The sequence below is a fragment of the Dysidea avara genome, chromosome 12 (genome assembly GCF_963678975.1).
Source record: "Dysidea avara chromosome 12, odDysAvar1.4, whole genome shotgun sequence".
Lineage (NCBI taxonomy): Eukaryota > Metazoa > Porifera > Demospongiae > Dictyoceratida > Dysideidae > Dysidea > Dysidea avara.
Window position 1 is genome coordinate 26,201,911 of NC_089283.1, and position 27,898 is coordinate 26,229,808.

Consider the following 27,898-nt stretch of genomic DNA (forward strand, 5'->3'; position numbering starts at 1 on the left):
CCATGTAGCCAAGTGTGTGGCGTACAAAGCTATCACATGCCCAACTCTGGAGTATGTTGCTGTTGCATGGTCTCCACATACCAAAGAAAATACTAAATTGCTTGAATCTTTGCAAAATAGGGCAGCATGCTGGATCTGTGGCAGTTGCTGGAGTCCACCCACTAATTCATGGACTATATCTTCAAGTGATTGCTGCTCTCAGCTTAATCTTCCTACTCTTGAATCAAGATGTCAGTACCTTTCTATTTCTTTCCTCCATAATATTTACCACCATCATACATCCATCAAGTTCAATTGTCACTGTTAATCTAATGCAATTCATCTACCATGCAGAAGTCATCATTTGTCAATAAGTCCACCACAGTCAACCATCAACTCTCATCATTATTCATTAGTATTGTTTTTCTGTGGAATTCTGTAGCTACCATTACACATCCTCAATGATCCAAACCCAAAATCCTTCCAGCATTCATTATACCATATTAGGTGTGTTAATTGATGTTTTGTACCACTGTATGTGTAGTGTTGTAATCTTATTTGTTTGTTGGATTTTTGTAGGTGTAGTGTTCTTTTTTGTGGCTGACACCTTGTACAGGCTTTGTCTTTTGTGTATGCCTTTCATTGTGGTAAATAATAATAATAATATGCACGCGAATAGTCTGGCGCCACCGCCCCTAAAATATACGGTTGGTGCCAGACCAATATGCTAAGGTGTCAGCTCTGCCACGACTAACACATGCATGACCGTGCTCCGGCTGAATTCTCGCGTGCCTGCATGAATGTAGCTACAGAAAGACGAGTAAGCTATGTAAAAAGTGAATCTTGTACCATATCAATGTTATAATTAGCTACACAGCCGTACATTGTTAAAAATAAAAATGAAGTGCTATGGTAGCACCTCTAGGTGCTATTTTTTTGACTGAAGCAGTCAAAACTTAGCACTTTTAGGTGCTACCATAGCACATCAGTTTTAACAGTGTACGGTTTCTTCCCAGAACCACCATGCGGTGTTGTTGGTAACCATACTAGCTATAGGTATGAAATCAGTCGCTCCAGCCATATAAGTGACATTGAAACGATATGATTTTGCAACTTTCAGGAAAATTATGTGCACGTTGTACACTGTGTTTGTGCATTGAGTACGCGACATTGACAGTAGCTAGCTACCAATAAATCGAGTGATCCGGTGGCACCAACCCACAACAAGTAAGTGAAATTCAGCTTTTGGGATAACCCTTCTGGGGATTAAACTCTTCAATAGGTCGCGGAGCTTTAATGGTGAAGATACTCTAGTTCATATAGTACTCAAGAGGTTTGTTTCATTGTACCAGTAATACATCACCCTATATGGTTCATGTAATGCTTTTTGTAGTTGTGGCTCTTTTTGTATACAGTTATAGTAAATTTCAGTAATAGCTAACACTTGAATTTTCTATTATGTAGCTACTAATTATTATCAAATCAAAATCTAGCTACCTATAGCTACCCAAATTTTCTGAGGTTTTGCCTGATTTAGCCGTATAGCTAGGTATGGCCCAATTAGCTAAACAAACACTCACCTATTGACAATTTACAGAAACATATTCATAATGTGAATGGCGTATTTCACTATCCCGCCTTTGTCGAAGATACAATGACCGGTGAATGCGTTTGTATGCAGGGGAAGTTGATGGGCTCCCGTGAGATGATTCTGAGTCGATATACTGCCGGTAAAGATGGTATTCCGCCAGTATTCACTAGCTAACTGCTGAGAACGAATTTCCTGAATTTGTTAAGTAGCTAGTAATAAGCATATACATATAGTAGTTATAGGTAATAAGGCCCCTATTCGGTGATTATTAGTTTCTCATCCACCGCCCGCATCCTTCTCAAGCTACCGCATGGTAAGCCATTATTTACTCTGTGCATGCTCAGAAGAACACGTGCATGATGCCAAACTCTTATAATTTTTTGTTGATGAACGCTACAATTCGCTATATATCGCCAGGAGAACTGTTGTTTTCCTTAGCAAATTGCTGCAGTGCCAGTTGCAATCGTGTTCTATCGACTTCACTTTCAGTTGACTGTCGAAAAACGGTTGGCGATCACGAAAAGTAGAATCAGCTGAAGGAAATGTTTGTAGTAAGAAAGAAAGACAAGGTCTGTACATCAGTGTGAAAATAATGGCATAATGGTAATACCCTCCCGCCCGCATCATAATAATTAGAAAGGCTGGATGAGAAACTAATAATCACCAAATAGTATTTCAACCGAAGGAATTGAAAACTTACTTCAACAATTGGATACTAGCAAGGCTCCAGGTCCTGATGGGATTCCTACGCAAATACTGAAATTATGCAGAGCTGAAATTGCACCTATACTCCAGGTAATTTTTACTCAATCTTTTACCACCAACAATCTTCCAACTGACTGGCTAACAGCAAATGTTGTCCCTGTACATAAGAAAGGCAACCGAAACTCAGCTAATAATTATCGACCAATTTCTCTTACCTCTACCTGTTGCAAGGTAATGGAACATATTGTTTTTCACTCAATTATGAATCATGTAGACCAAAATAATATCCTCAATAATTGCCAACACGGTTTTAGGCCTAAGTACTCATGTCAATCCCAACTAGTAATGCTAACAGAGGAAATCTTAAAGGTAATGGACCAACAGAAACAAATAGATCTAATTTTATTAGATTTCTCAAAAGCTTTTGACTCAGTTCCTCATAAACGATTATTACAGAAACTATCACACTATGGAATACAAGGAGACCTTCATCAATGGATTAAGGCTTGGCTAACACAACGCAAACAAAGAGTAGTGCTAAATAATGTAACTTCCAGGTTTGTTCCAGTAAAGTCAGGTGTCCCACAAGGCACTGTACTTGGGCCATTAATGTTCCTACTTTACATCAATGACATATCTACAAATATCAACTCCTCGATTCGTCTCTTTGCCGATGACTGTATTATTTACAGAATTATTGATTCAGAAGAAGACAATAGTATCCTACAACAAGATCTAAATAAAGTCTTCCACTGGGCTAAAACTTGGCAAATGAAACTAAATGTTGAAAAGTGTGTTTTTCTACGTTGTTCAAGAAGCAAAACTCCCATGCTCACCACCTACAGCATTGACAATAAAGCTCTGGAACTGAAGAGTCAGCATCCATATCTAGGGGTCATATTCCACCAATCAATGTCTTGGTCCCACCACATCGATCATCTTTGCGGCAAAGCAACTAAAAGTCTCAACTTTCTTAAACGTAATATAAGTAAATGCTCCAAAGAAGTTAAGATAACAGCCTATTTAACATCAATACGTCCTCTGCTGGAATATGCTAGTTGTGTCTGGGACCCTCACCAGCTATACTTAATTAATACTTTAGAGAAGGTACAACGTCGTGCTGCAAGATGGGTAGCATCGGATTACAATCCAATGAGTAGTGTCACTTACCTGTTGGATCAACTGCATTGGAAGAGCCTACAGAGCAGAAGATGTATTGATCGTTTGAACTTACTATATAGAGTATTACATCACGCTTTGCCATCTATCCAGCTCCCTGAGTATTTCAAGCCTACTTCATATCCAACTAGATTGCATCACCAATACAGATATATAATTCCTCCAACTAGAACACTTGCTTACCAACAGAGTTACTTTCCAGGAACTATCAAGCAATGGAATAACCTCCCTAATCACATCATCGATACAGAGTCACTAGAACAGTTTAATAATTGTATTTTTGGACTAGATTTGTTGTAATTAACCCCCTTTTTGTTTTGAGGGTCCCCCCCCCTCCTGGATGTAACCAGCACTGAGTGCTGTCTTTCCAGTATCTAATCATAATCATAATCATAAGGGGCCTAAGTATATCGTAGGGACCACAGGCGTGCCCACGAAATTACATCACCTAAAAACCATTCAAGTTCCTAGGCGATGATCAGATGAGGCAGTAGCTATTGGTAGTCGGATTGGTTAGGTAACTAAAACCATAGATACAGTATACCAACAGGGATTGGAAACGGAGACCCGCGCGCAAACATATCCGTGTCTCGCATGACGTAAAGAGCGTGTCTCATATCCGGCACTCACAACTCTACAAAAAAAAGTCCCCTCTTCAATAGAACACTAATTAGATAACTAGCTAGCCATTGTCAACGTACAGCACGAGAAGTATCTCGGTGTGAAAGTTCCTATAGTGACGGTCGCTCGCGCACTGCCGACTTTCAAGACTGACCAGACTGGCGGGGGGTCCGATGGAAGCCAACCGCCTGCACCCACCTTAGTCAGAAACATTCAAGCAGCGATTTAGATGAGTACCGACTGGAAGCAATCTGGATATGGGCACTCTCGCGTCAGTGGCCTAGCCTTGCCATCAGTTGGATTATAGGTTGATTTATGAGTTAGTCACTTACCCTCTGGCAATCGGAAACTATTGTTCTTCCTTTCCAGCCATTGGGTGGCAGTCATTAATGTGTATACATGTTTACTCTGTCAGACCATGTGGTGGTGGGACTGGTATGAGCTAGTTAATGCCTGGCAGTGTAACTGATAGATGCAAGACCATGATGTCATGTGACTAGCAAGCACAACTCCGGTTTCATACAACCCACATGCACCCTTCATGCCAGCTTGTCTACACAACACATTCAACAGAGCTAGTACCTTCTATATATAACACAATTTAAAGCTCAGTATGTTAGTGACCAACTGATAACGCGCATGCACATTGCTATAATAGTACAACACAATAGCTAACATTAATTTTGCAACACTACACACACTGTTTTAGACAATTTATCATGTGTTCTTTTATTATTATTTTATAATTACTACTTTTGGCTGTAGGAACAAGCCTACAGACCTTTAGTACACCATGTGTATTGTCAATTCTTGTATCTGTGTGTGTACCTAAGCTCATGCTTGTATGTGTGTACTATAAAGCATTAATAAATAAAAATAAATAAATAAATCAGTGTTGAGCAAGTTACTTTGTAAAAGTAACTAGTTACATATTACATATTAGCTACTTGCAACTGAACTATTTAGTTACAGTTACATATTACCCATAAAATAAAGTAACTATAATAGCTCTTCAAATTTTTCGATTAAAAAATTTCAATTGTGGGTTGCAGCGTTAAACTACCTCCGAGTATTTCTTCGTCCTCTGGTGTTGTAAGACCTCAACTATAAGCTTACTGCTGAAACTGAAGAATTACCACGAGAAGAAACCGTAGACGCCAGACGAGGAAGAATCTTATAGTCCCGCACATCGGACTATTCCTGCCAAAACGTTTACGCTGTTGTACCGTGGCTAACATCACTAACGGTACATGTAAAGGTTCGACCATTCTAAACAATTGAACTGTGTGTTTTCTGTCGTTATTTTGCAGTCACCACACGAAACACATGAAATGAGTACTCCTAGTCGATGTACTAGAAAGATCAAACGGAAAAAGCCCATTCACAACACTCCTCCTAACAACAGTGTTGTTAAGAAGACTAAGGAAATTCAGGATGACCACCAGATTGAATGTTTAATTTGTGACAACATCATATTAGAGCCTGGAGAAAACACAGATGGTCACGACGCTGTATTCTGCGAAGGGGAATGTCAGGGGTGGGTTCATAGACATTGTGCCGGCATTACTCGTCCTGTGTTTGAGAAGTTACTAAGTGAGTCCGCTCCATACTTGTGTCCACACTGCACCTTTAGCAAACAATATAATGAAATCAGTGCTTTAAAAGAGACCATACAGACCCTAACTGACAAAATAAGCAAGCTAGAAGGGAACCAGACTAGCCATCCTAAAACTATACACCAGCAGCCAATGTTGCCTAGTAACCAATTGCCTGATCCCCCAAATCAACCTACAACTCCCCTCATCAATCAGCAAAGGTCATCCGACAGGAAGTGCAATGTAGTATTTTATGGTATCGCAGAATGTCCTCCAAACACATCTAAATCTGCTAGATCACAATCTGATCTTAAAAACATCCTATCAGCTGTACCCAATATCGAAAGCTCAGCAATTAAAGATTTACACCGACTAGGGAAATTCAAACCAACTCAGCAATGCCCAAGACCACTTTTAGTACAGTTTCTCCGTGCACTAGATGCTCAAGCTGTCCTGTATGATAGAAGTAAGCTTTCTCCTCCTATACTTGCCAAGCCTGATATGACCCCTGAAGAGAGAAATACTGAATCCTTACTACTTAAAGAAAGATGGAAGCTTATCCAACAAGGCTATTCTCGCAAATCTATCAAAATTCGTAATGCTCACATTTATGTCAATAATCAGCCACATGGCATAGTCACCAATTCAAAGTTTAACCAACTCAGCCAGCTTGCTCCTCTTTCCTCTGACGCTTCAAGTACAAATACATCTCAGCCTGAGCCATCCCAAACTATGGACACTACTTCCACTGATTCCCAATGACTATATTCTGATAAAAGATATTATTGTCCTGATGATTTTACCCCTACAGAATCAATCCCTAGTCACAACACTATAGGCATAAACTGTGGTAGTTCACCTGTAAATTCTACCAGTAGTCCAAACGAAAATTTGCTACAACATCTTGCAATTATTAACTTTTGCAGCGTAACAAATAAGCATGCTGAACTAGAAGCATTCTTAGTTCTACATAGTATACGTTTTTTAATTGGTACAGAATCACATTTGCATCAAGAAATTACAAATTCAGAAGTATTCCCAAAAGACTATCATGCATACAGGAAAGACCGAAACAGTCATGGTGGAGGAGTGTTCATATTAGTTGACAAAAATGTTCCATCTAGTCAAGTGTTAATAGATTCTCCATGTGAAGTAGTGTGGGCACAAGTACATGTACAGAACCATCCCGATATAATTTTAGGATCCTTCTACTGTCCTCCTCATTCTCCAATATCAATTTGGGAAGAACTGTCTGAATGTATACAACAAGTTCAATAAATGTTTCCTGATGCAGTACTCATTCTTGGGGGTGATTTTAACTCCCCAGAAATTGATTGGTCTTCTGGTTGTTTAACTGAATCTTATTTGCCAGCAGCATTTAGAGAATCATTAATTTTGCTATCCCAAGACTTTTTATTAGAGCAAATAGTTACCGATCCTACTAGAGAAGAAAGTATTTTAGACCTATGTTTTATATCACATCCTAGCTATGTTTGCCAATCTAGAACTGTTTCCGGCTTAAGTGATCATAATGCAGTAATTGTTGACCTGTTAAATTGTATTCCTTGCAATAGCAAACCTAGAAAGAAAATGTACTGTTTTAAAAGAACAGACTGGGCCTCTCTCCGTGACAAAGTAAGCAGCATTTCTGCAGATTATTTACGACTAAATGAAACCAACTCGAGATCTGTTGAAGAAAACTGGAATTATATACGTGGAAACCTCTTACAAGCTGTTGACACCTACATACCAATGAAATATATTTCTAGCCAGAAAAACTTCCATGGATGACACCTTGCCTTAAAAGACTAATAAGGAAAAAGCAGAGATTTTACAGTAAAGCAAAGTGAACCAGGACAGCTACTGATTGGGCGCAATTTAAGAAGATTCAAAAACAAGCACGCCGATCCATCCGACTACAACATAACAACTACCTTACCAACATTCTTAATTCCACAAGTAAACTGAAAGGAAACAAACCCTTTTGGAACTTCATTAAATCTCAGAACCATGACCACACTGGAATTAGTGTAATACAAACCCCTGATGGAATAGTTACTACACCAAGTAGTAAAGCTGAAATTCTCAATAGTACATTTCAATCAGTGTTTACAGTAGAAGATCAAACTTCCTTACCTATATTACCTGAATCAGTTCATCCACCCATAGAAGAGATAACCATCACAGAACCTGGTGTCTTTGCTCTCTTATCTCAGACAGATCCACACAAAGCAGGGGGGCCAGACAACATTCCAACTCGAATACTTAAGGAACTTGGATATCAGTTAACACCAATGCTTACACACCTATTTCAACAATCTTTGACTACTGGCGATATACCACAGGAGTGGAAGTCTGCATTTGTAACTCCATTATTTAAAAAGGGCAAAAGATATGATCCATCTAACTATTGTCCGGTGTCCTTAACATCAATTGTCTGCAAAACGTTGGAACATATTTTAGTCAGTCAGATTATGAAACACCTAGAAACAAATAGTATATTGTGTAACAACCAGTACGGATTTAGAGCTAGACGCTCTTGCGAATCACAACTCCTAACAATTGATGATTTTGCTCGTGCATTAAATAACAGGTTACAAGTCAACATTGCAATTCTGGACTTCTCAAAGGCATTTGATAAAGTTCCACATGCCAGGCTTGTGAAGAAATTAGACTATTATGGAATACGAGGGAAAACACTTCAGTGGATTACATCTTTTCTACACAACAGATCACAGCAAGTAGTCATTGAGGGCACATACTCATCCCCATGTAAAGTCACTTCTGGAGTACCTCAGGGTACAGTTTTAGGACCAACACTATTTCTACTATATATTAATGATCTAATATCAAATATTCAGAGCACTGTTTGTTTATTTGCTGATGACTGTCTTATCTATCGACCAATAAATTCTCCTAACAATCATCAGCTATAACAACAAGACTTAAATACACTAAATACTTGGGCTAAAACATGGCAAATGAAATTTAATGTTGACAAGTGTTGCATTCTTCAGTTATCCAAACACCACCATAAAACAACATTTCTTTATCACATGTCAAACAAACCCCTCAAAGTTGTTGAACAGCATTCTTACCTTGAAATAATAATAGATCACCATCTTTCTTGGGGACCACAAGTTAACCATGTATGCAACAAGGCAACCAGACTAATCGGTTTTTTACAACGTAACTTAAGAAACTGTTCACGTGCACTTAAAGAACTAAGCTATAAACAATTTATCTTACCTGTGCTGCTGCAATTTGCAATTTGGGACCCATGCCACCTAAAAGACATAAATAAAATAGAAATGATACAACATAGAGCAGCTAGATTTGTCCTGAATTGACCATGGAGAAGGAATATGGGAGATAGTATAACTGATATGCTAACATCATTAGAATGGCCACCACTCCAATTAAGGAGAAAATGTGCAAGATTAACTCTATTATACAAGATTATCCACAACCTAACTGAAATATCTAACAGCTACTTACCAACATTATCACCTGTCACCATTACAAGATCTAATCATGAACAAAAATTCCTACACTGCTATCATACATCAATAGACAATTATAAGTACTCATTTTTTCCAAGAACAATACCAGAATGGAATGGACTACCACAAGACATCATCAACCAACAAACTATTGACAGCTTCAAACAATTATTATACAATCACTTTTAATTTAATGTACATTAGCACTTATGCCCCAGGCGGGCTCTGCTAATTAAACAATATAATAATAATATTACATTTTATATTACTTTGTGTCCACAGCCTTAAGCTGTCACGTGTGAAACTACTGCTTTATCACGTGACATGATTGCGTTGTTGGACAATGTGCAAATCTTGGTTATAAGTAAGAAGCTGGTGAATAAGCTTCATTCAGTAGGCTTCGTTACTTCGTTTTGGATAGGCGTTACTCAGAGGATAACTAACGAGATTAGTAACTTTGTTACTTGTAGTAATAATATTACGTAATATTAGACTCGTTACAGTAACTATATTACTTAGGTAACGCATTGCATTTGTAATTGAAGTAACTTGAGTTATATTACCCGTTTTTATAGCGTATTTCGTTATATTACTTAGTTACCACAAAAGTAATAAACACTGTCTATCATTAAACTCAAAGTATTGGTGGTTTGATTTTATTGGTCAGTTTCTGGTGGCAGCACGATCCGTGCAGCTTTTTGGCGACAGACAAAATGTTTATTTATTACAGCACAAGTACTGAAGGATCGTGCTGCCACAACCCACAAGTGCTGCACAAGTGTTTCTTCCTCTGGAGCACAGGACAAGCAGAGCAGAAACTGCGCCGTGGGTCAGCAATGACCAGTACTAGGTAAAGTACCTGCATGCGGCGGAGTATGGTTATAGCTAATTGATAGCTTGTTAGCCATCTATATGGTAAAATTCGGCCAAAATGACGCGATTTTTGCAAACAAATACCAGAATGGTTGATACATCAGTGAGACAGTCTCCAACAGCAAGGATACGAAGCTTATAAACACCTAACAATACGGCTATCTCGCTCAGTAAACGCATATAGAGCAATCCAATGCATGAAAGAGGCACTCACGTGATTGAAATTCAAATCGCGGAAATACCCTTTCATTTCTGAATGGGAACCATGCAGTGTACTGCTTTTGTAAATATTTGTGTTAATTGTTCACTCTTGCAGACTTGGCGATAATGTTACTCACGTAGTAGTCTCAGTATGTAGTAAGAAGAACATAACTAAAGGTGAAGAAGAAACCAAAGCTGAACCCGACCCTAACCCTAGTGCTAATGCTACTTTTCACGTCCCCTAAAGTCGAATGCTTGGGGCAACTACTAGACGCGTCCCCTAAAGTCGAATGTTCTGGGCAACTATTAGACAGAAAAATAAAAACCTTTTGGTTCAGTAACCACTTCCTTGATGTACTTTAATTATGCGAACATCAATTGGGCCAACAATATAGGTCATACTGGTGGTTCTTATGCCCAGCAGGTTATTGACAAACTAAATGACCTTTTCCTCTACCAACATGTTAATGAACCTACAAGATACAGACTAAATCAGACTCCTAACACCCTAGATCTAGTTATCACCAATGAAGAGCACACGATCACCTAAATATTGTACCAACCAGGTCTTGGTCTTAGTGATCATGTTTGTATAAATTGTAAGTACTCATGCTATGTGGAGAGGTGCAATAGACCAGTTCCTGGGTTTAATTTATATCGTGCTGAGCTCAATAGATTACTCAATTCTGTTGATTGGTAAGAAGTTCTGAAGGACCTTGATATCAATAGTGCTTGTATGGGATTACTTTTTGATAACTATATAAAAGAATGCATTCTTATGTCAGTCCCCAGAAAAAAGAACAACCTTTACATTACTTGAGAAGTTAAAGCTTTAAAGAACAAAAGAAACCATTTGTGGAAAAGATATACCAGATCACAATCTACTGCCAATTATGTTGCTTACACTCAAGCTCATAATGCCTTACATACTCTTGCACATAACTTGCGTAAACAGTTAGAGAGACAGATTGCTAACATTGTTAAGGAAAATCATAAAGCATTTTGGAATTATGCAAGAAATAGAATGAAGACATGACCAGCTATAGGAAATATTGAAGGAATTGATGACAAACTTTATACCTCAGATATAGATATATCCAATGCACTTAACAAGTTCTTTTCCACCGATTTTACAAATGAGGACCTAAGTATATCACCAACCTTTAACATAGACAAAAGTGATAATGTCTCATTATCCAGTGTTGACATAAATTCATCCATTGTGTTTGAAAAATTAGCTTCTCTTAAAACTGGTATGGCACCTGGGCCAGATGGATGGCCAGCGGAGGTTTTCAAATAGTGTGCAGATTAGTTATGATCCTTTTTAACAAATTCTTAGAAAATAATGTATTGCCAGATGATCGGAAAATTGGTTACAAAACACCTATATACAAGAAGGGTAATGAGACTAAAGTAAATAATTATTGTCCCGTTTGTCTAACATTTATTGTCATTAAAAATTATAAAGGATATATAGCTACTCTGTCAAATTACCTCTCTGACAATAACTTACTCTCATTTAATCAGCATGGGTTTGTTCCTAGAAGGTCATGTTGTACTACATGCTTTAAATGATTGGACCATATAACTCAATGAACGTCTCTCTAATGATGTAGTTTATTTTGATTTCTCAAAAATATTTGACAGTGTCCCACACACCAGACTTTTATTGAAACTTCAAGCATATGGAATTAATGGTCAACTTTTGAGCTGGTTCAAAAATTTTCTTATGGGTCAACGTCAATGTGTTAAAATTAATGGTGTCTTATCATCTTGGGTACAGGTTTCCAGCAGTGTCCTACAAGGGTCCATTATTGTTAATTATGTTAATGATCTGCCATCACTTGTCTCCAGTCAGTTACTGATGTTTGCAGATGATATAAAGCTCTATTGTACCTGAAGACTTGCAAAATGACATAAATATCTTGCTTTACTAGTCAAAATACTGGTTATTATCTTTTAATATTTTAAAATGCAAGGTCTTACATATTGACAATGCTCGCAATTATACTATAGCAGGAATCCAGCTGGAGCTATTGAATAACATGTGAGATCTTGGCATACAAATTGACTCAAAATTAAAATTTCATATTCACATAGACATGGTGGCCTACCATATTCTAAGTCTCATCTGTAAATCATTTGAGTGTAAAGACTCTGATCATGATGTCATGGTAAAACTATATAAACACTTGTTCACCCAATTGTTGAACATAGCAATGTCATATGGGGACCTTCTTACACACTTGACAATCAAAAACTAGAAAGAATACAGCATAAAGCAACTAGAATGATTCCATCTATCAGCCATTTATCATACTACGACAGACTAAGACATCTAAACCTAACATCTTTATGACACCGTAGACGAAGGGGTGATTTGATCTATTTGTACCAAATTCTCAAAGCCAGTTATGACATAGAAAATCATTTATTTATCCCATCCTAGTCAGGATCACTATGTACTTTTGTTCAAATTTATGGGGATTAGCAAACCTATACATTTTTGGAAAGCTTAGAGCATGAGGAATCTGAAAATCAATGTTTACATTTGTACAGATTTCTGCAAGGTCAGCATTTTTAAAATTTCAAAAATGGTAACTAATAAAGTAAAAATTCCTGGTATATCAATTTTAATTTAGCATAAAAGTTGATTAATGAACTCAATGGATTCTCTGGTGACATTTTTCACATCCCTATTCATTAGAAGTGATAATTAATTATGAATAATTAGAAATTTTTACAAACAGAATAGAGGAGCATCCATTATGCTGCAATAATTCAGGAATAACTTTTAGTAAAAAGAATTGAGGAATATTCCAGATTAAATGGATGAGTTCTATGTATATCTGGCGCAAAGTATAAGTTTGAAACAGTTCCACCATAAAAGCAGCACAAAAGATTGAGTTACTCTAATAGAGCAGTTACATATTCCAATAAAACAGTCAACTTTGAGTCCGTATTTCTAATTTAGCAGTCACTTTTGTGAAAATCCTAGCTAGTATGCTATGTTAGACATAAATTCCAGGAGATTAGCTAATACTAGATTTGAAAGAAAACTTTTAATTTGCATAAAACATTCTCCTTTAAAAGGTAACTTTGAAAATTAGCAATTGGCAACTATGACTTCACCTTGACCAGATCTAAGAGTACTTTTGCACGTACCAGTTGGTGGCATGCATTGACACAGTTTACTATGTCAATATAACTTTGCTCAAAATTTATGAGCCAACATAATTATTATTAGAAAGTTTAGAGCATGAAGACCAATGCTTACATTTATACAGATACCTACATGTTAGTTAATTAGCAGTTTGAAACTATAAGTCCATATGCATGGTGCAAATTTCTCCATATGTCAGCCTTTTATTTGCAACAAACACTATTTCTATGTTCTCACACCCATATAGAATCCATTAATAGCATCTAAAGTGCTAAGAAACTTAATTTTGCAGATATAGTTATTGCATGAAACAAAGTGAATTATTAACATTGATATGTAGAGTATAACTACGTATAAAGACATCACAGCTATGTATCTATGTACATATACGTATATGTATTAATATCTAATACAGTTAATTCAAAGATATGAGCATAACAATCATCAGCACTGTTATACTGTTGTCATTTTTGATGAATTAATACAGTGCAATAGTACTATATATTAGGAATCATGCAGGAGCTTTCCAGTTCAAAGTATCACCCTAAAACCAGTCTCAATTTCCCTTCATGACTAGCAGCATTGATTAGGCATAGCCAAGTTCAAAAATGTCTTCAGACTAACTCCAAACTCTTTATATATAATATGGCATTTTAAAAAAATTTCTATTTAACAGAATTTTACGTTGACTGACTGACTGACTGACAGCCAAGTATAACTTGACATACGGACTTGTATTTGCCAACCGCAGACAAACAATACATGCACCATTGGCTTGCCTTTGTGTTCTAGTTCTCTTTGCTGACAATGCAAGGTGTCATGATATGGCTAAACTGTGGCTATGTAAGCTTATCACCAGTATTTTCCATAGCAATATGATTGATAATTGAGACACTACTGATGCTGTTCTTCGTTTGCAACGCTGTGTAATGGAAAAAGCATAGCTGAACATGAAGTGCAATAGCTACCTCCATAGTTGATAGTTGGGGCATGTGACCAGACATATATTTCGTCAGGTGCCCTTTTTCCTTTTGATGTAGTATATGCGTGGGTTCACCAGTCATAATTATGTGGTCCTACATTTAATCCCTATACTTCAGTCTAATACAGTAGTGAAACAAGAGAGGTTGCATATATGCTGCAGTGGACATTTAATCCCTAACACTGTGAAAAAGGTGGGATATAAGATGGTATTTCCAGTGGCTTATTGAATACAAATAAGCTTTAATATAAACCCTGTATTATACTCATCTTATACTTTAGTATAATGCATACTATACTATTGCATGTATGGTTTCAGTTTAATTACCACAATACTTGAAATAGCTTATATCTGATATAATGCCCACACTATACTATCACATATATGGTTTCAGTATGTTTAACACATTAACTAAAGCCTTATGTGGGATTGTTAGTATAATACAGGTTATATCAAGCTTTTTTGTATTCCATAAGCCACTGGAAATACCATCTTATATCCTTCTTTTTTCACAGTGTAATTCAGTCGTGGTTATAGACTGAATGAAGTATAGGGATTAAATGTCCACTAGTGACAGATGTATAGGCAACCTCTTTTTTCACATATTCTTATGTAGCAGTTCCCTACTTTTTGATCCCTAATCCAATTTCAAAATTTGGATTTTCCTTCTACCAAGAGTGCATAATATTTATATGGGGCCATAAATATTATGTACTCTTGCCTCTACTTGTATGTTTAAATATTCATCTGTAACACACAACTATGCAAGGTAAATTGTTGCAATAGTACTAGCATTTTAGCATGGAGCAGTTACTTGTAAGCTGTCATTAAAAACATGTTGGCTAGATATTTTATTACTGTGCCAAATGTCCTTGTTTATTTTTGCCATCTCCTGGATAAGAATCGCTCCATCGACAATGGCAATATTTGGATTATTTAAAGATGTGTGATATGCAATCATTTTGTCACTGGAAAGCAAATTTTCATTGGATTAACAGTTAGGTAACAGAGGATCCTGTAATTTTCAAAGATTGTGTATCAATTTTAACTTGTCGGTGCATGTTTATCTGGTGCATAAAATTGCTCTTGGTGATCAGGGTAAATTCACTGTTGCCAATTGTACATGTTTATGTGAAAAGGAAACTTCCCTTTTAGGGGAGACCTAATTCCAATTACTGTAATTTTAAAATTAAAATTGTTTAAAATTCATCTATAGTCTGTTCGCATTCACCTGAGCCCTCGTTTCTTGTTAATAACTCTTGTTACATGGGCCAGCTGCTCAAACATTTAGTAGTGCTGTGAAGCTCTGTAAGGGCCAGAACTGTCAATCAAAAAAGTGCTTTGATACGGACAAGAACAGGTGAGTTATGAGGCTTTAAAAATATCCCATACATTTAGTATGGACAATTCAGGCGCACAAACATGTTTACAACATGAAAACATGCTTATTCCAGTACAAAACCATTGGGAGTGAACACGTGTTCACCTCTTTGATATTACTATATTTGGCGGGGGCTCAGGTGAATGCATACTGACTATAGTGCTAATTATGCTAAACATACGTAAAAACATTAGCAAAAAATGGGCTCGAAGTTGACTGCTTATAAGTGACTGCTTTATTAGAGTATCTAAATTTTTAGGTTTGAACTCTTTTAGTAGAAGTCAAATTATACTTTGCACTTTTATAGCTACTTTGCACCAGTTATACCCAAATAATCCAGAATATTTGTTCACTATATATTATTCCTGAGTTATTGCAGTATAATAGGTGTTCTTCTATTCCCTTTGTAAAATCAATTATTCATGATTAACTGTCTCATCTTCTAATGAACAGAGGTGTAAAAATGTCACTAGAGAATTTGTTGAGTTCATTTATTACATTTTATGTCAAATTAAACTTAATATGTTAGAATTATTTTATTTAATTAGCTGTCACTTTGAAATTTAAAAAATGCTGACCTTGTAGGAATCTGTGCAAATGTAAACATTGAACTTCAGATTCCTCATGCTTTAGGCTTTCCAAAAATGTATAGGTTTGCTAATCCCCATAAACTTTGAACGAAAGTGTATTTTTGACTATGACATTTCCTACACTATTCAGAAATTTCTGAGATTTCTTAAGTCAAGGACACATAGCATGTAGTGACATTTTAGTCTGAGATTGTCACGCCAGCTGCTGTCATACTTGACTACTGTATCACTTTACAGATTAGGATAAGGTCTCTGTGTAACCTGTGTATTTGGTACATAATAGAGGCTAAGGACACATCATGTAAATTTCAAGAAATAACATTTCCTACATTAATAGGAAATGTGATAACCCAAACCCACAATGAAATAATACCTTGGTAATATAGGTTTCTTATACATTTTGCAAACTCTATTAAAGTAGGTAAGCTAGCTAGTTGTAATGTACTAATGCTGTCTGTTTCTTGCCATTTATGAAATGTCATTATATAAATGTCATGAAATGTCATGTGTCCTGAACTGGTGGAGAGGACATTGGCACCATACCGTCCCCCACCCATACTGTGTTTAGGAAATGTGTTGACACATGACATTTACTGACAGGAAGTTTGCATTTTGACAATACCTATTGTGAGTGCAGAAAATGTCAAGAAATTTATGGAAATTTGATCTTTCCTGTGTTTCAGAAATGTCAGTAAATTTCATCTATCCTGCATTAGGAAACGTCGTCAAGAAATACCATCAATCCTGCTATTAGGAAATGTCATGGAAATTGTGCCCTATACTACTTCAGGAAATGTGAACACCGGAAATGTAATTTCTGTACATTTACTGGGGATTTCCGAATACCTAAAATGCAGCTTTTCTTCCTGTGTTTCAGATACCGAATTGGTTTTCTAGAAATACTGAATTTGATGTAGTAATTAATTTTTGGTGGTTTAGTGATGACCATACGTACATGAAAGTCAAGCCCCATACAACCATGTTTACGCTGTGGACAAGCACAGAGCTATGTGTGTTGAAGTATTCACAATTTTTTCTTTTACTTTTTGGGATACTTCAAAACTTACTTTGTGGCACAATATTATTACTGTTTCATTTGTTTCTTTTAAAAGACTAATAGCACAATGTGGGTATAAGTGCAAATCATAGCTTACCCATGTTTTAATAAGAGTGTATATACAGTATAAACCATAAAAGGTATTTAGTGATACTGAGGTATTTTTCCTAATACCGTACTGTTCTTCAAAAATGCAATACCGCCCATCCCTACTTTCACAATGCTTGTAAAGCATTGTGAGTCACCTAAGTGTAATAATGATGAAATGACAACATTATTCCAGAACAGTTATAGCTGTCATATAAGCAGCTAGGGCACAGCCAGTAACTAAAAATATATTCTTTACATAAAGAACAAGAAGGAGAAGGATGCAGCTACACATGATCAATATTTGCCATTAATTTTGAGTTTGAAATACCCTTAATTTAGCATACAATAAATTTAACAATTTTAGAGTTTGGTTTTTTGCTAATTGATTACATCAATCCACGAATTAATATTATTTATATAGTAAATTCATCAATATACAAGATAACTAAATCTAGTGTATTGCTTGACCTAAGGTATAGCTAGTGTACATGTGCTTTACAGTCTCATGGCTCAAACTATAATGTCTAAACAGTAGCAATGAAGAGAGGGCTTAAGAGGGAAAGTATACACTCACCATGCAGTGATTAGAGTACGCATACGTAGAATTTTCCAGCTAGTGGGTCTGGGGTGATGCTTCCTTAGGAATTTTTTGGAATATAGCTATCACAAGATTGAATCTGGAAACTTTTAAAAACCAAATACTCTATTGTACTGAAAGATTGTGGGGATACAAGATGGATGAGTTTAGTTGTAAACAATTTTAGAAAAACAGAACTAGCTACACTTTTAAATATTAATGGATTATAAGGCAATACATAATAGTGGGTTGTCAAAGACAATACACAGGATTGGATCTTAAGGTCACTACATGCAGAGATTTAAAATGCACACAAAAATTACTTCAACTTTGTAGTATATATATATATATATATATATATATATATATAGCCACAGACTGTCTGTCACTATTTCAAGCTGATTTTTTACAACTATATGGCCCCATCACCATATTAATTTTTTACAACCAGAGTCCAGTCACTTACCTATACAACTAGTTTTTGGCTACAACTATAACCCCCTCATAAGGTGATAGTGTAAATGCTGTGGTATCATTTGAGTTTATAAAGTTGAGCTTCAAGGGGTCTGGGAGTGCAAACCCTGTATGACATTAAATTTTAATAGCTTCAATTGATGCTAGATTCAGATAAATACAGCATGGAACTTTAGTACTGATAAAGCAAAAACAAACAGTTCTCAGATACTACAGCCTTGTTAACTGTATACATGCTCTAAAAAATTAACCAGCATGTTAACCCAAGCATCATGCAGGCTATGTAGCAACAACTGAAAATACCCACTATAGTAGTACACGTAATATTAAAGGTCCACTGAAATGGAAAATTCACTTGCCATTTTATTGAATAAATATGCATAAAAACACCTTTTTAATAATTCAATTATGTTGTACTGACATATTAAGCCACAAAGTAGTTACGTCACGTTGTGACGCAAGACAAAGAACCGGAAGTACTGTTATTACATACTTTGCAATGGGAAAGCCGGGTAGATAAAAACTGAAAGTCTAACGTGCAGGTGGATACCAAGCTCTCCTTTTCAACTCTGTAGTGTTCTAAGATTACTTGAACGTTCTGCTGGAAAACAATAGCGGCGTTGTCCTGTAGTAGCTCGCCTGTGTGCTTCGCACTATCGAAGCTCACGCTTCACTGAAGTAAGATTACTGAGTTCGATTTGTTTACAAAGCTGGGTTAGCAATAACATGAAACAAACAATGGTATCTATATTACACTTTCCTGAGTCGCTTCTCTGCCTGGTAGAGCCGGATAATGTCTTGCCAGTGGCGCCATCGCTATTGTTTCCTCTCGTTTCTCTACCTCCATCCGCTAGTACATTCGACCCTTCAGTGTATTCAAAACATCTAAGAAATAAACTCAAGACGTGTTTCGACCATTCTGCTGTTGATTTACAGTCCCTTTAACAGGTGTTCTCGAGCGTACTTCACCACAAGACCTAGTCTGGCGCCGCCCGCCCCTTCGCAAAAAGTAAGGGTCTGGAGAAATACAAATACCTAATCATTTCAAAAGGAATTCAATTAGACAGCGCACGTAATGCTTGTTACGTCAGATGATTGCACTTCAATTCGAATAAAAGCATTGTGTTGCCAAGGCGATTTCTGTATGAACGTCATTGGCATGCACTAATTGGCTAGCGCCGAATCTGGGCGCTAGAAATGATTTAGTATCTGTATTTCACCAGACCCTTACTTTATGCGAAGGGGCGGGCGGCGCCAGACTACACAAGACCAACGTAAATTCACTTACTGACTTGTAACTGGTTGCAGTACAAGTTCTTACCATGTTTTGAGTTGTTACGTTAGATACGACATGAAACTAAATCGAATCTAGCTGTACATGGACGCCTCTGTCGCTTCAATGGTACCTCACGCGTACTAAAGTTTCTTTGTCTGATGCATTATGATGTAATATAATTGACTAACCACAATACACTAAAATGTGTTATATCTACTAAACAAAACAAAATCTAACTAAATCACATGCACCAACCTATCCCACTAGTAGCAAGGATTGATAATGGCCAAAGTGTATTTTACCATTTCAGTGGACCTATTTATTTATTTATTTATTATTATTGATTAGCAAAACCCATTGGGTAAATCGCTAATGTACAAAAACAAAATTTTAATGTCTATGCATTTTGCAAACGGTTTTTGAAAGTAAGTAAGTCTATATTGTCAAGATCTTCCATATCTAAATTGTTCCAGTCTGGTATTGATCTTGGTAAGAAAGAGTTACTATATCGATTTGTTCTGGCATACAACTGTAATAGCTTCAAGGGATGGTTTGCCCTGGTACTTGTTGCAGGAGATAACACTGGCAGATACTGATTTGGAACATAAATTAATTTGTTTACAAACTTAAACAACAGCATCAGACGTGCCTGTTTCCTATGATCTTCCAGTGTTGGCCATTTTAATTCCACTAACATTTCAGTTATACTGTCCCTATGATTCCTTCTCCAAGGTCTATTTAACACGAAACGTGCAGCACGATGTTGTATCATCTCTAACTTGTGAATGAGTGATTGTTGATGTGGATCCCAGATAGAAGAGCAGTATTCAATAGATGGCAAGACGATCTGTTTATATGCATGTTCTTTTAAGTGAGGTGGACAATGGTGGAGAGTTCTTCGCAAAAATCCCAGTAGACGATTAGCTTTATTGCACACTGAATTTATGTGAGGGGTCCATGACAACTTGTTATCTAAAAGTACTCCCAAATAGTGATGTCTCTCAAACAACTTCTAAGGGGATTTTGTACATTGTATAGGAGAACTCACCTATATTAAACTGAGAAGCTGTTCTCAGAATGTGATTAGTATATGGCAGGATGTTTTTAGCAATGGTAAGATGGCAGTGCACAGGTAAAAAAAAACACACTGGCAACGTCTTGAAAAAAAAAAGAAAAGACTTATGATGGATGTTCTATCAGAGTAGTTGACTGTTCTATTAGAGTATTTCGATTTTTAGCAGTTTTTATATTAAGTCTCACATCAGAAGTATAATTTGAACCCCTCTTAAGTAAAGATTAGCCATTCTTCCTTCTCTTTCCATCTTTTCACTGCCCATGCATACGTGTAAGATGCACTTGCATCTATACTGCACAGGGCCGCCCAGAGAAATTAAGGAACCCACCCCAGGGCAAAGAGTTAAAGTGGGGTCCCAGGGACAAGGAGGTTTCCATTCTGAATCACAAATTCACCCAAGTTGTAAGTTGAAGACCAAAAAAAGGTCATTACATGCTAACAATGACAATAGCTACCCCTCACCAGCCATATCTCCTTATTTGTATTAATGCTTTACAGTGACCAGCACTGAAGGTCTGCAGCAACATGTGCTGCAGCCTTAGGATTACCTAACCTAATTTCAGGACTTAGACTTAGTGACTTATAGCTGAAAAGGTGTAACAGAAAAGGGGCCAAAGTAAGGAAAAAAATCCCTCCAACCCCAGGAATCGTTTATAAGCTTGTTACACTGCTCCTCTAACTGTGACTGCTCTATTAGAGTATTTAGATCTTTTAAACAGGTATTCAAGGGGCCCTTCATGGGGCCTCCTGCATGGGGCCCCTTTCAGGCTGGGGTCTGGGGCAAAATGCCCCAGTTGCCCCCCCCCCCCCCCCTTGTGGGTGGCCCTGATACTGCAACTTCTAGAAGTTTCCTAGCTTGCACATGTTAAAATTTTGGAAGGGGGTGCTAAAGCACCCCCTAAATCCGCCCTTGCATGAGATTGTTAGTATACTACAGTTTATACCAAGCTTTTTTGTATTCAATAAGCCACTGGAATACCATCTTATATCTGTCTTTTTTCACAGTGAATTATGACATGTTTTCAAGATTTTCATGGCCCAGAACTGTGCAACTACCGTAGATTCCCTAAAAATTTGGCAGAAATAAATTAATTCTGTTCGTGTCTGGCTGAACAATTAGGAAAAAAATGTACCAACCCGGTGCTATTGTCGAATTTTTTAGGGATCTATCCCTAATACAGTCTGCACGCTTCATGGCTAGGTTATTTGCGATCCGTTTACTGCTTACTTTTTTTTTTTTCAGCGTAGATAAATCTTTTCTTTTGCAAAATACAAGAAACAACAAATTAAACGTACAAAAAAGGAGGGAAAAATGCAATAAGAGTTACTGCTTAATTAATGGGAGTCTTGACTCTACCTGAATGAGGTCAATTGGTGCTGATCCTAGAGTGGCCAAAGGAGCCCTTTGAGGATCTAGAACCCCTCAGACATCTAATTGCTGACCTCAGAAATGAAAAAGACAAGCAGCACCAGATCCACCCCATTACAGCAGCATAATTTGAATCCCATTTATCTGATAGCAAGGAAGCAAGGCGTTTGTAAAACATGGTTGCTTCGTTAGCCACATTCCTCCTGTGGCTGAAAAGATTAAAGGAGTAAAGGAACTCTGTTCAACTTCACGTATGCGAGCTTCGTATGAACGCTTCTTACACAATTCATGTTTTCTGTAAATGGCACTGGTGGTATGATTACTAGGAGCGTGTGGGTTAAAGACTTTAACATCAATGTAAGTTTTCTCACAACGGCCACCCTAAAAACCATTGGCTGAAATATCTAGTCGAGCACCATCTTCAATGTTTGATGAGGCTAAGGTGAACTGCTCACCAGTAATAGGTTGTAAATGTGGTTCAACATCCACCTCATGGCAGACCTCAGTATAAGTAAGCTTGCTGTTAAGTCACGGATCTCGTTGTGATGGATTGAAGGGAAGCCATCCTTGGGACAAGTAAAGGAATGTTCAACAGTGAACTTAGTTCCACAGGCGCAATGTTGAGGAAGCCTGGCAGGATCCCATCTATATCTGAGCGCAACAGCGTCGTGGAAGGCAGTTTTGTGAAGAGAAAAATTGTGCTCCTGCAAAGGTAGAACAGATAGCCAATTTGAAGCTCCCTTTTCAGAAGCTAGTTCAATTGATCTCTTTAGACTAGTTGTAGCCCCTTCTAGTAAAGATGCTTTTGTTAGATGACATGGAAAATTTCATGCGATATATTTCATTTTTTATTAAAAGTTGTTCACCACGAATATCACTTGAGAAAGTGCTGGTTTGAGATAACAGAAGGGATTGCAGAGGCTTGGTAACTGGATTGCAGAGGCTTGGTAACTGCTTACTTTCTACAGGGACAAACAGGAACGCCTTGAGGCTAGTCTCGCGTGGCCAGACCCTTTTTTTCCCGCGTTCCGCGCTAAAAAAAGCGCGCCAAAAGCAGGAAAGAAAAAAAAGGGTCTGGCCACGCGAGACTACCTTGAGGCGGAGATGACGATACCACAACACTCACTTGGCCGCAGCGCTATATACTATGATTGCCTACATTATCCAGGAGGGATGGTCAATGTCATTACTTTTGAATACAATCGCCCAGACGTGATATTAGGCCCCTATTTGGTGATTATTAGTTTCTCATCCAGCCTTTCTAATTATTATGATGCGGGCGGGAGGGTATTACCATTATGCTATTATTTTATAACATTAACACACTGATGTACAGACCTTGTCCAAATTGTCTTTCTTTCTTACTACAAACATTTCCTTCACCTACTTTTCGTGATCGCCAACTGTTTTTCGACAGTCAACTGAAAGCCTGCTTTGATGAAGTCGGTAGAACACTGGTACTGCAGCAATTTGCTAAGGAAAACAACAGTTCTCCTGGCGATATATAGCGCATTGTAGCGTTCATCAACAAAAAATTATATCAGTTTGGTATCACGTGCTCTTCTGAGCATGCATAGAGCAAATAATGGCTTACCATGCGGTAGCTTATGAAGGATTCGGGCGGTGGATGAGAAACTAATAATCACCAAATAGGGGCCTTAAGGATTTCAACTACCCTGTAGTAATAAAAAACAGAAACCACAATCAATAATATTACACTACCGTATTTCATGATAAATCTCGCCAGATGCTGAATGAAGTATTCCATAGCTAACAAAAAGCTATCTGAGGGTGTATCATGTTACCAGGAGATGTGAGGCCAGGAGAGATTTTATTCTGTGAACAGAAACGAAGATCGTTTTGCGGTAGCCGTGATGTCACACGATGATATCGTTGTCGTTGGGTACGTTCCCTGAACAATTTCACACTTGGCAGCATCCAGGTAGCATATTGTGTGAGGTCACTGGGAATCCTCAGTACTCAAGAGACCTTCGTCAACTAGTGCTCCAAGTGCCTAAAAATCAGCGCGCTTATAATTAGAAGCTTCCCTGCGCTTGCCGAAATTTAGAGCACATTGCGTTCAAAGCATGGGGAGTGTCGAATATTTAGAGATGCCGAAATTTTAGGGAATCTACGGTATTAAATAGCCAAATTTAAGTGTTTTTTCAATCTGCAAATTTATATCTGTGTATTTGCAATGGCGGATCCAGTATGGGGGCCCCATATGCCCCCCCCCCCCACCTTGTCAAGGAGTAGATAGTTTAATACTTCTGACTAAAATACTAAACTTTATGCCAGGCCAAGATCAACTTATGAAACTCACGAAATATGACCTGAAACTAAAAGTCTAACTAACTATGAAATCGTCACCCAGCACCGTCGTGGGCACTAAGCCGCCGCGACTAAGCGCGTTTAAAAATAATTATCCTGTTGCTGTTTAAGACATTCAGATCCTTTTAAACAACTTTAAAGACTTCGCAGCCATCTGCAAGCCAAAATGGTAAAAATCAACAGTGAGATACTACTAAGAGGTGTATTATTTGCTTCTCTCCCCAACTACCTACAACTTGCCTGTTTGTGCCCCTCCCCTTGCCAGATCCTGGATCTGCCCCTGATTTGTATACACTTACACTCCTTGCTGTGCCCACATGTGATCTGACTGTGGTCACATGGGACCGAGGATTAATCTATTGTATTTGTTTTCATCAAATTAAGAAATGATGGTTCTCTCTCTGCCACATGGCCACACGAATATGAAGACATATACATCAAAGTACCCACTGTCTTTCACTTGGATATAAGTCGGTTATATCACAGCAGTTATAGTATATCTTAATTATTAACACTTACCCTTGGACTCATATCAATAACTAAGATATTCTAGCTACTCCTGTTGTGATAAAACTGCATGTAATGATATCGATTTTGTTGATTATTGCATTTTAGCAGAAGCCAGCTAACTAGCTAAAGGCAGTAAGCTACATGGTTCATGCATGAAAACTTTTTGGTTGTACTAATAATAATTTTACATAAGAAATTTTCATATAATTTTTCATAGCTACAAAAATAAGTAAAGTGAATTATAGTGAATAGGTTGATCACCTCAATCAATCAAATTAGATGTTGATGGTAGTATATGATTACTGATTACTTTATTTTGATTAATTAGGTTGATTATCTGATGTGATTTGGAGAGGAAATATATAGAGGTGTAGCCAGAATCCGGACCCACACCCAGACATCAACAATTGCACACTATAACAAACATCAACATCAAATACTCTAATAGAACAGTCACTCTAATATAGTAGTCAAGCAAATATGAGCAATAGTAGCCACTCCAATAAACTGTTAAAGCTAGCCTCACATTCTATTTCAGGGAGTATAATAGCTTTCCTAAGTGGTACGTAGTTAGCAGAAAGCAAGATTGACATACCCCAATAGAGCATTCACTTTAATACAGCAGTCACCCTAATACAGCACCCACCCTAATACAGTAATAATTTCACTACTGAAATGACTCTCAGATTCAATTTCAGAGGATGTAGTTTTCAAAAATTTCCTGTGGAAGCATTCCCCCAGACCCTCCAAGGCTCTGGCTTCACCAAAAGTCTGGCTACGCCTCCTGCTGTACATTCCTAGCTTTATCAACATCAGAATAAAAACAGTAAGATCCAAATTCTAATAGTACATAATTTATTTCATTCTAGTGAAATATAGTTTGAAGATATATAGTTGATGTTACTAGTTGTTGCAAATACAACAATAATATTATTATGATAAAACAGCTCTAGTGTTTCAGCATCTATTTTAAAGCAACTAAACTGTCCTTGTGTCACTTACCATTTACTGAATGTATACATGCACTAAAATAATAATAATAACCTTTTGTCCGTAGCGATATATGCCATGAGTTTGGTTTTAGTTATTTAGTTTGTATATTCTTGTATATGCTTGTATAGGTTTATGTGTTGTAAGCTGATGAGATGTCTAAAGTGTCATTCCGCTCTATCTTGTTGACAACTGTTGTTCCCTTTATTGTGTTGGTTGCATTGTGGGAATGGTCAGAGAAATCACCACACATCACACAACTAGTATCCTTCCAACAATACAAACTGCAAGATGTTGTTCGTGCTAAAAGTGATGATGTAGCTAGTGAAGATGTACTTGGAGATCATAAAATATTAGATATGTACATGTCCACTTCCAGAGATCACGACCGTGAGATTCATTCAGAAGCCAAAAAAAAAAGTTTGGTTGACACTGAAAGTCATGACATTATGCTGGATATTACAAGTTCTGATTATTCTAAAGTCATTTTGAATCATGAGTTACCAAATTGTAGAAAGAGGACCATTCACAATGGAAAATCCAACTATTCTTTACCAGATATATTAGCAATGGTTCGTAAAGTGATTCCTCCACCTGATGAATTTGTTTCAAATCTGAAAAACCCCTGTTGGTATGCAGATTATGGTCCTATAAAAGCTGAAGTTAATTGGATTAGAAATGTAGACTTTACTAAAGATTCTGTCCCTGGAACCAAATCATTACATTGTCTACCTTACATGTATCTCTTGGGATATCCCAAATGTGGATCTACCACATTTTACTCTTCAACTATAAGGCATCCAGAATCAATTGGTGCTGTCCAGGGAAATGGCTGGCTGGGACGTCATTCTGCTGGACTTGTCAAAGGTTATGAGGAAGCTATTAAGACAGTTTTAGATTCAGTAGAATATTTTATTAGACCAACTAGTGTTATTGAATCTGAGAGCACTAAAAGTTCATATTACAATAGAATATTTTCAGACTTTGCTCAAGATACAAGTTGGTTACGTCATGGATTTGATGGTGTTGCAGATGGGTCAATGTGTGATCCACCATTGCTATTGAAAGAAATACAACCTAATGCAAAATTTGTTGTCTTGATGAGAGAGCCAATCGGTAGACAGTATTCTGCCTTTTGGTATACATCTGGTAAACTCAAGCCATACTTGATAGCCAATGATGGTCCTAGCATATTTACAGATAGTACAGACAAGTTCTTTAGCAGATTGAAGCAGTGCAGTAGTTCACAATCTATGATACACTGTATTAGAGATGCAGGGCAGTTTCATAGCTACTATAATGCGAAAGAACAGATTTATGCCAGTTTTTATTATGTTTACCTACTACCTTGGTTACAAGTATTTCCTAGGAAAAACTTCCTCTTTATACGCACAGAGGACATGGCAAAAGATACTGTTGGTGTTTTAAAACAGGTTTTTAAATTTTTAGAAATGAGCCCTCTTCCTGAAGATGCACTGCAGCATATATTTCAGCAAAATACTGGTCATCGTAATCAAACTTACATCCACAAAAACGCAAACCTTCAGTTATCCTCATCCACCAAGAAACATTTAAGAGCCTATTACAGACCATTTAATGAAAAACTTGCAGAACTTCTTAAGGATGATAAGTTCTTGTGGGATGACATAACAGACTGAATATGCTAGTCTATAATACTTGTGTATATATCCAACGAATAATAATAAGTTGCAGTGTATATGAAAGTACAAGATGTCATTTTATATATAATGTTGACCTTTTGCCAAATTGTTGAAATAATTGTTGA

General features: G+C 37.2%; 1 protein-coding gene across 2 annotated transcripts; it reads left to right on the top strand.

Annotated features, from left to right (window-relative positions):
- Positions 1–1,086: 1,086 nt before the first annotated feature.
- LOC136240661 (carbohydrate sulfotransferase 15-like) lies at positions 1,087–27,880 on the top strand. 2 transcript variants are annotated; one of them, XM_066031684.1, is made up of 3 exons: positions 1,087–1,206; positions 1,262–1,312; positions 26,244–27,880. In XM_066031684.1, the coding sequence occupies exon 3, from the start codon at positions 26,268–26,270 to the stop codon at positions 27,768–27,770; it is 1,503 nt and encodes a 500-aa protein (XP_065887756.1). In that variant the 5' UTR covers positions 1,087–1,206; positions 1,262–1,312; positions 26,244–26,267; the 3' UTR covers positions 27,771–27,880. The 2 variants fall into 2 exon arrangements, with proteins under 2 accessions (XP_065887756.1, XP_065887757.1); XM_066031685.1 differs by having other exon boundaries at positions 1,087–1,312.
- The last annotated feature ends 18 nt before the right edge of the window (positions 27,881–27,898 follow it).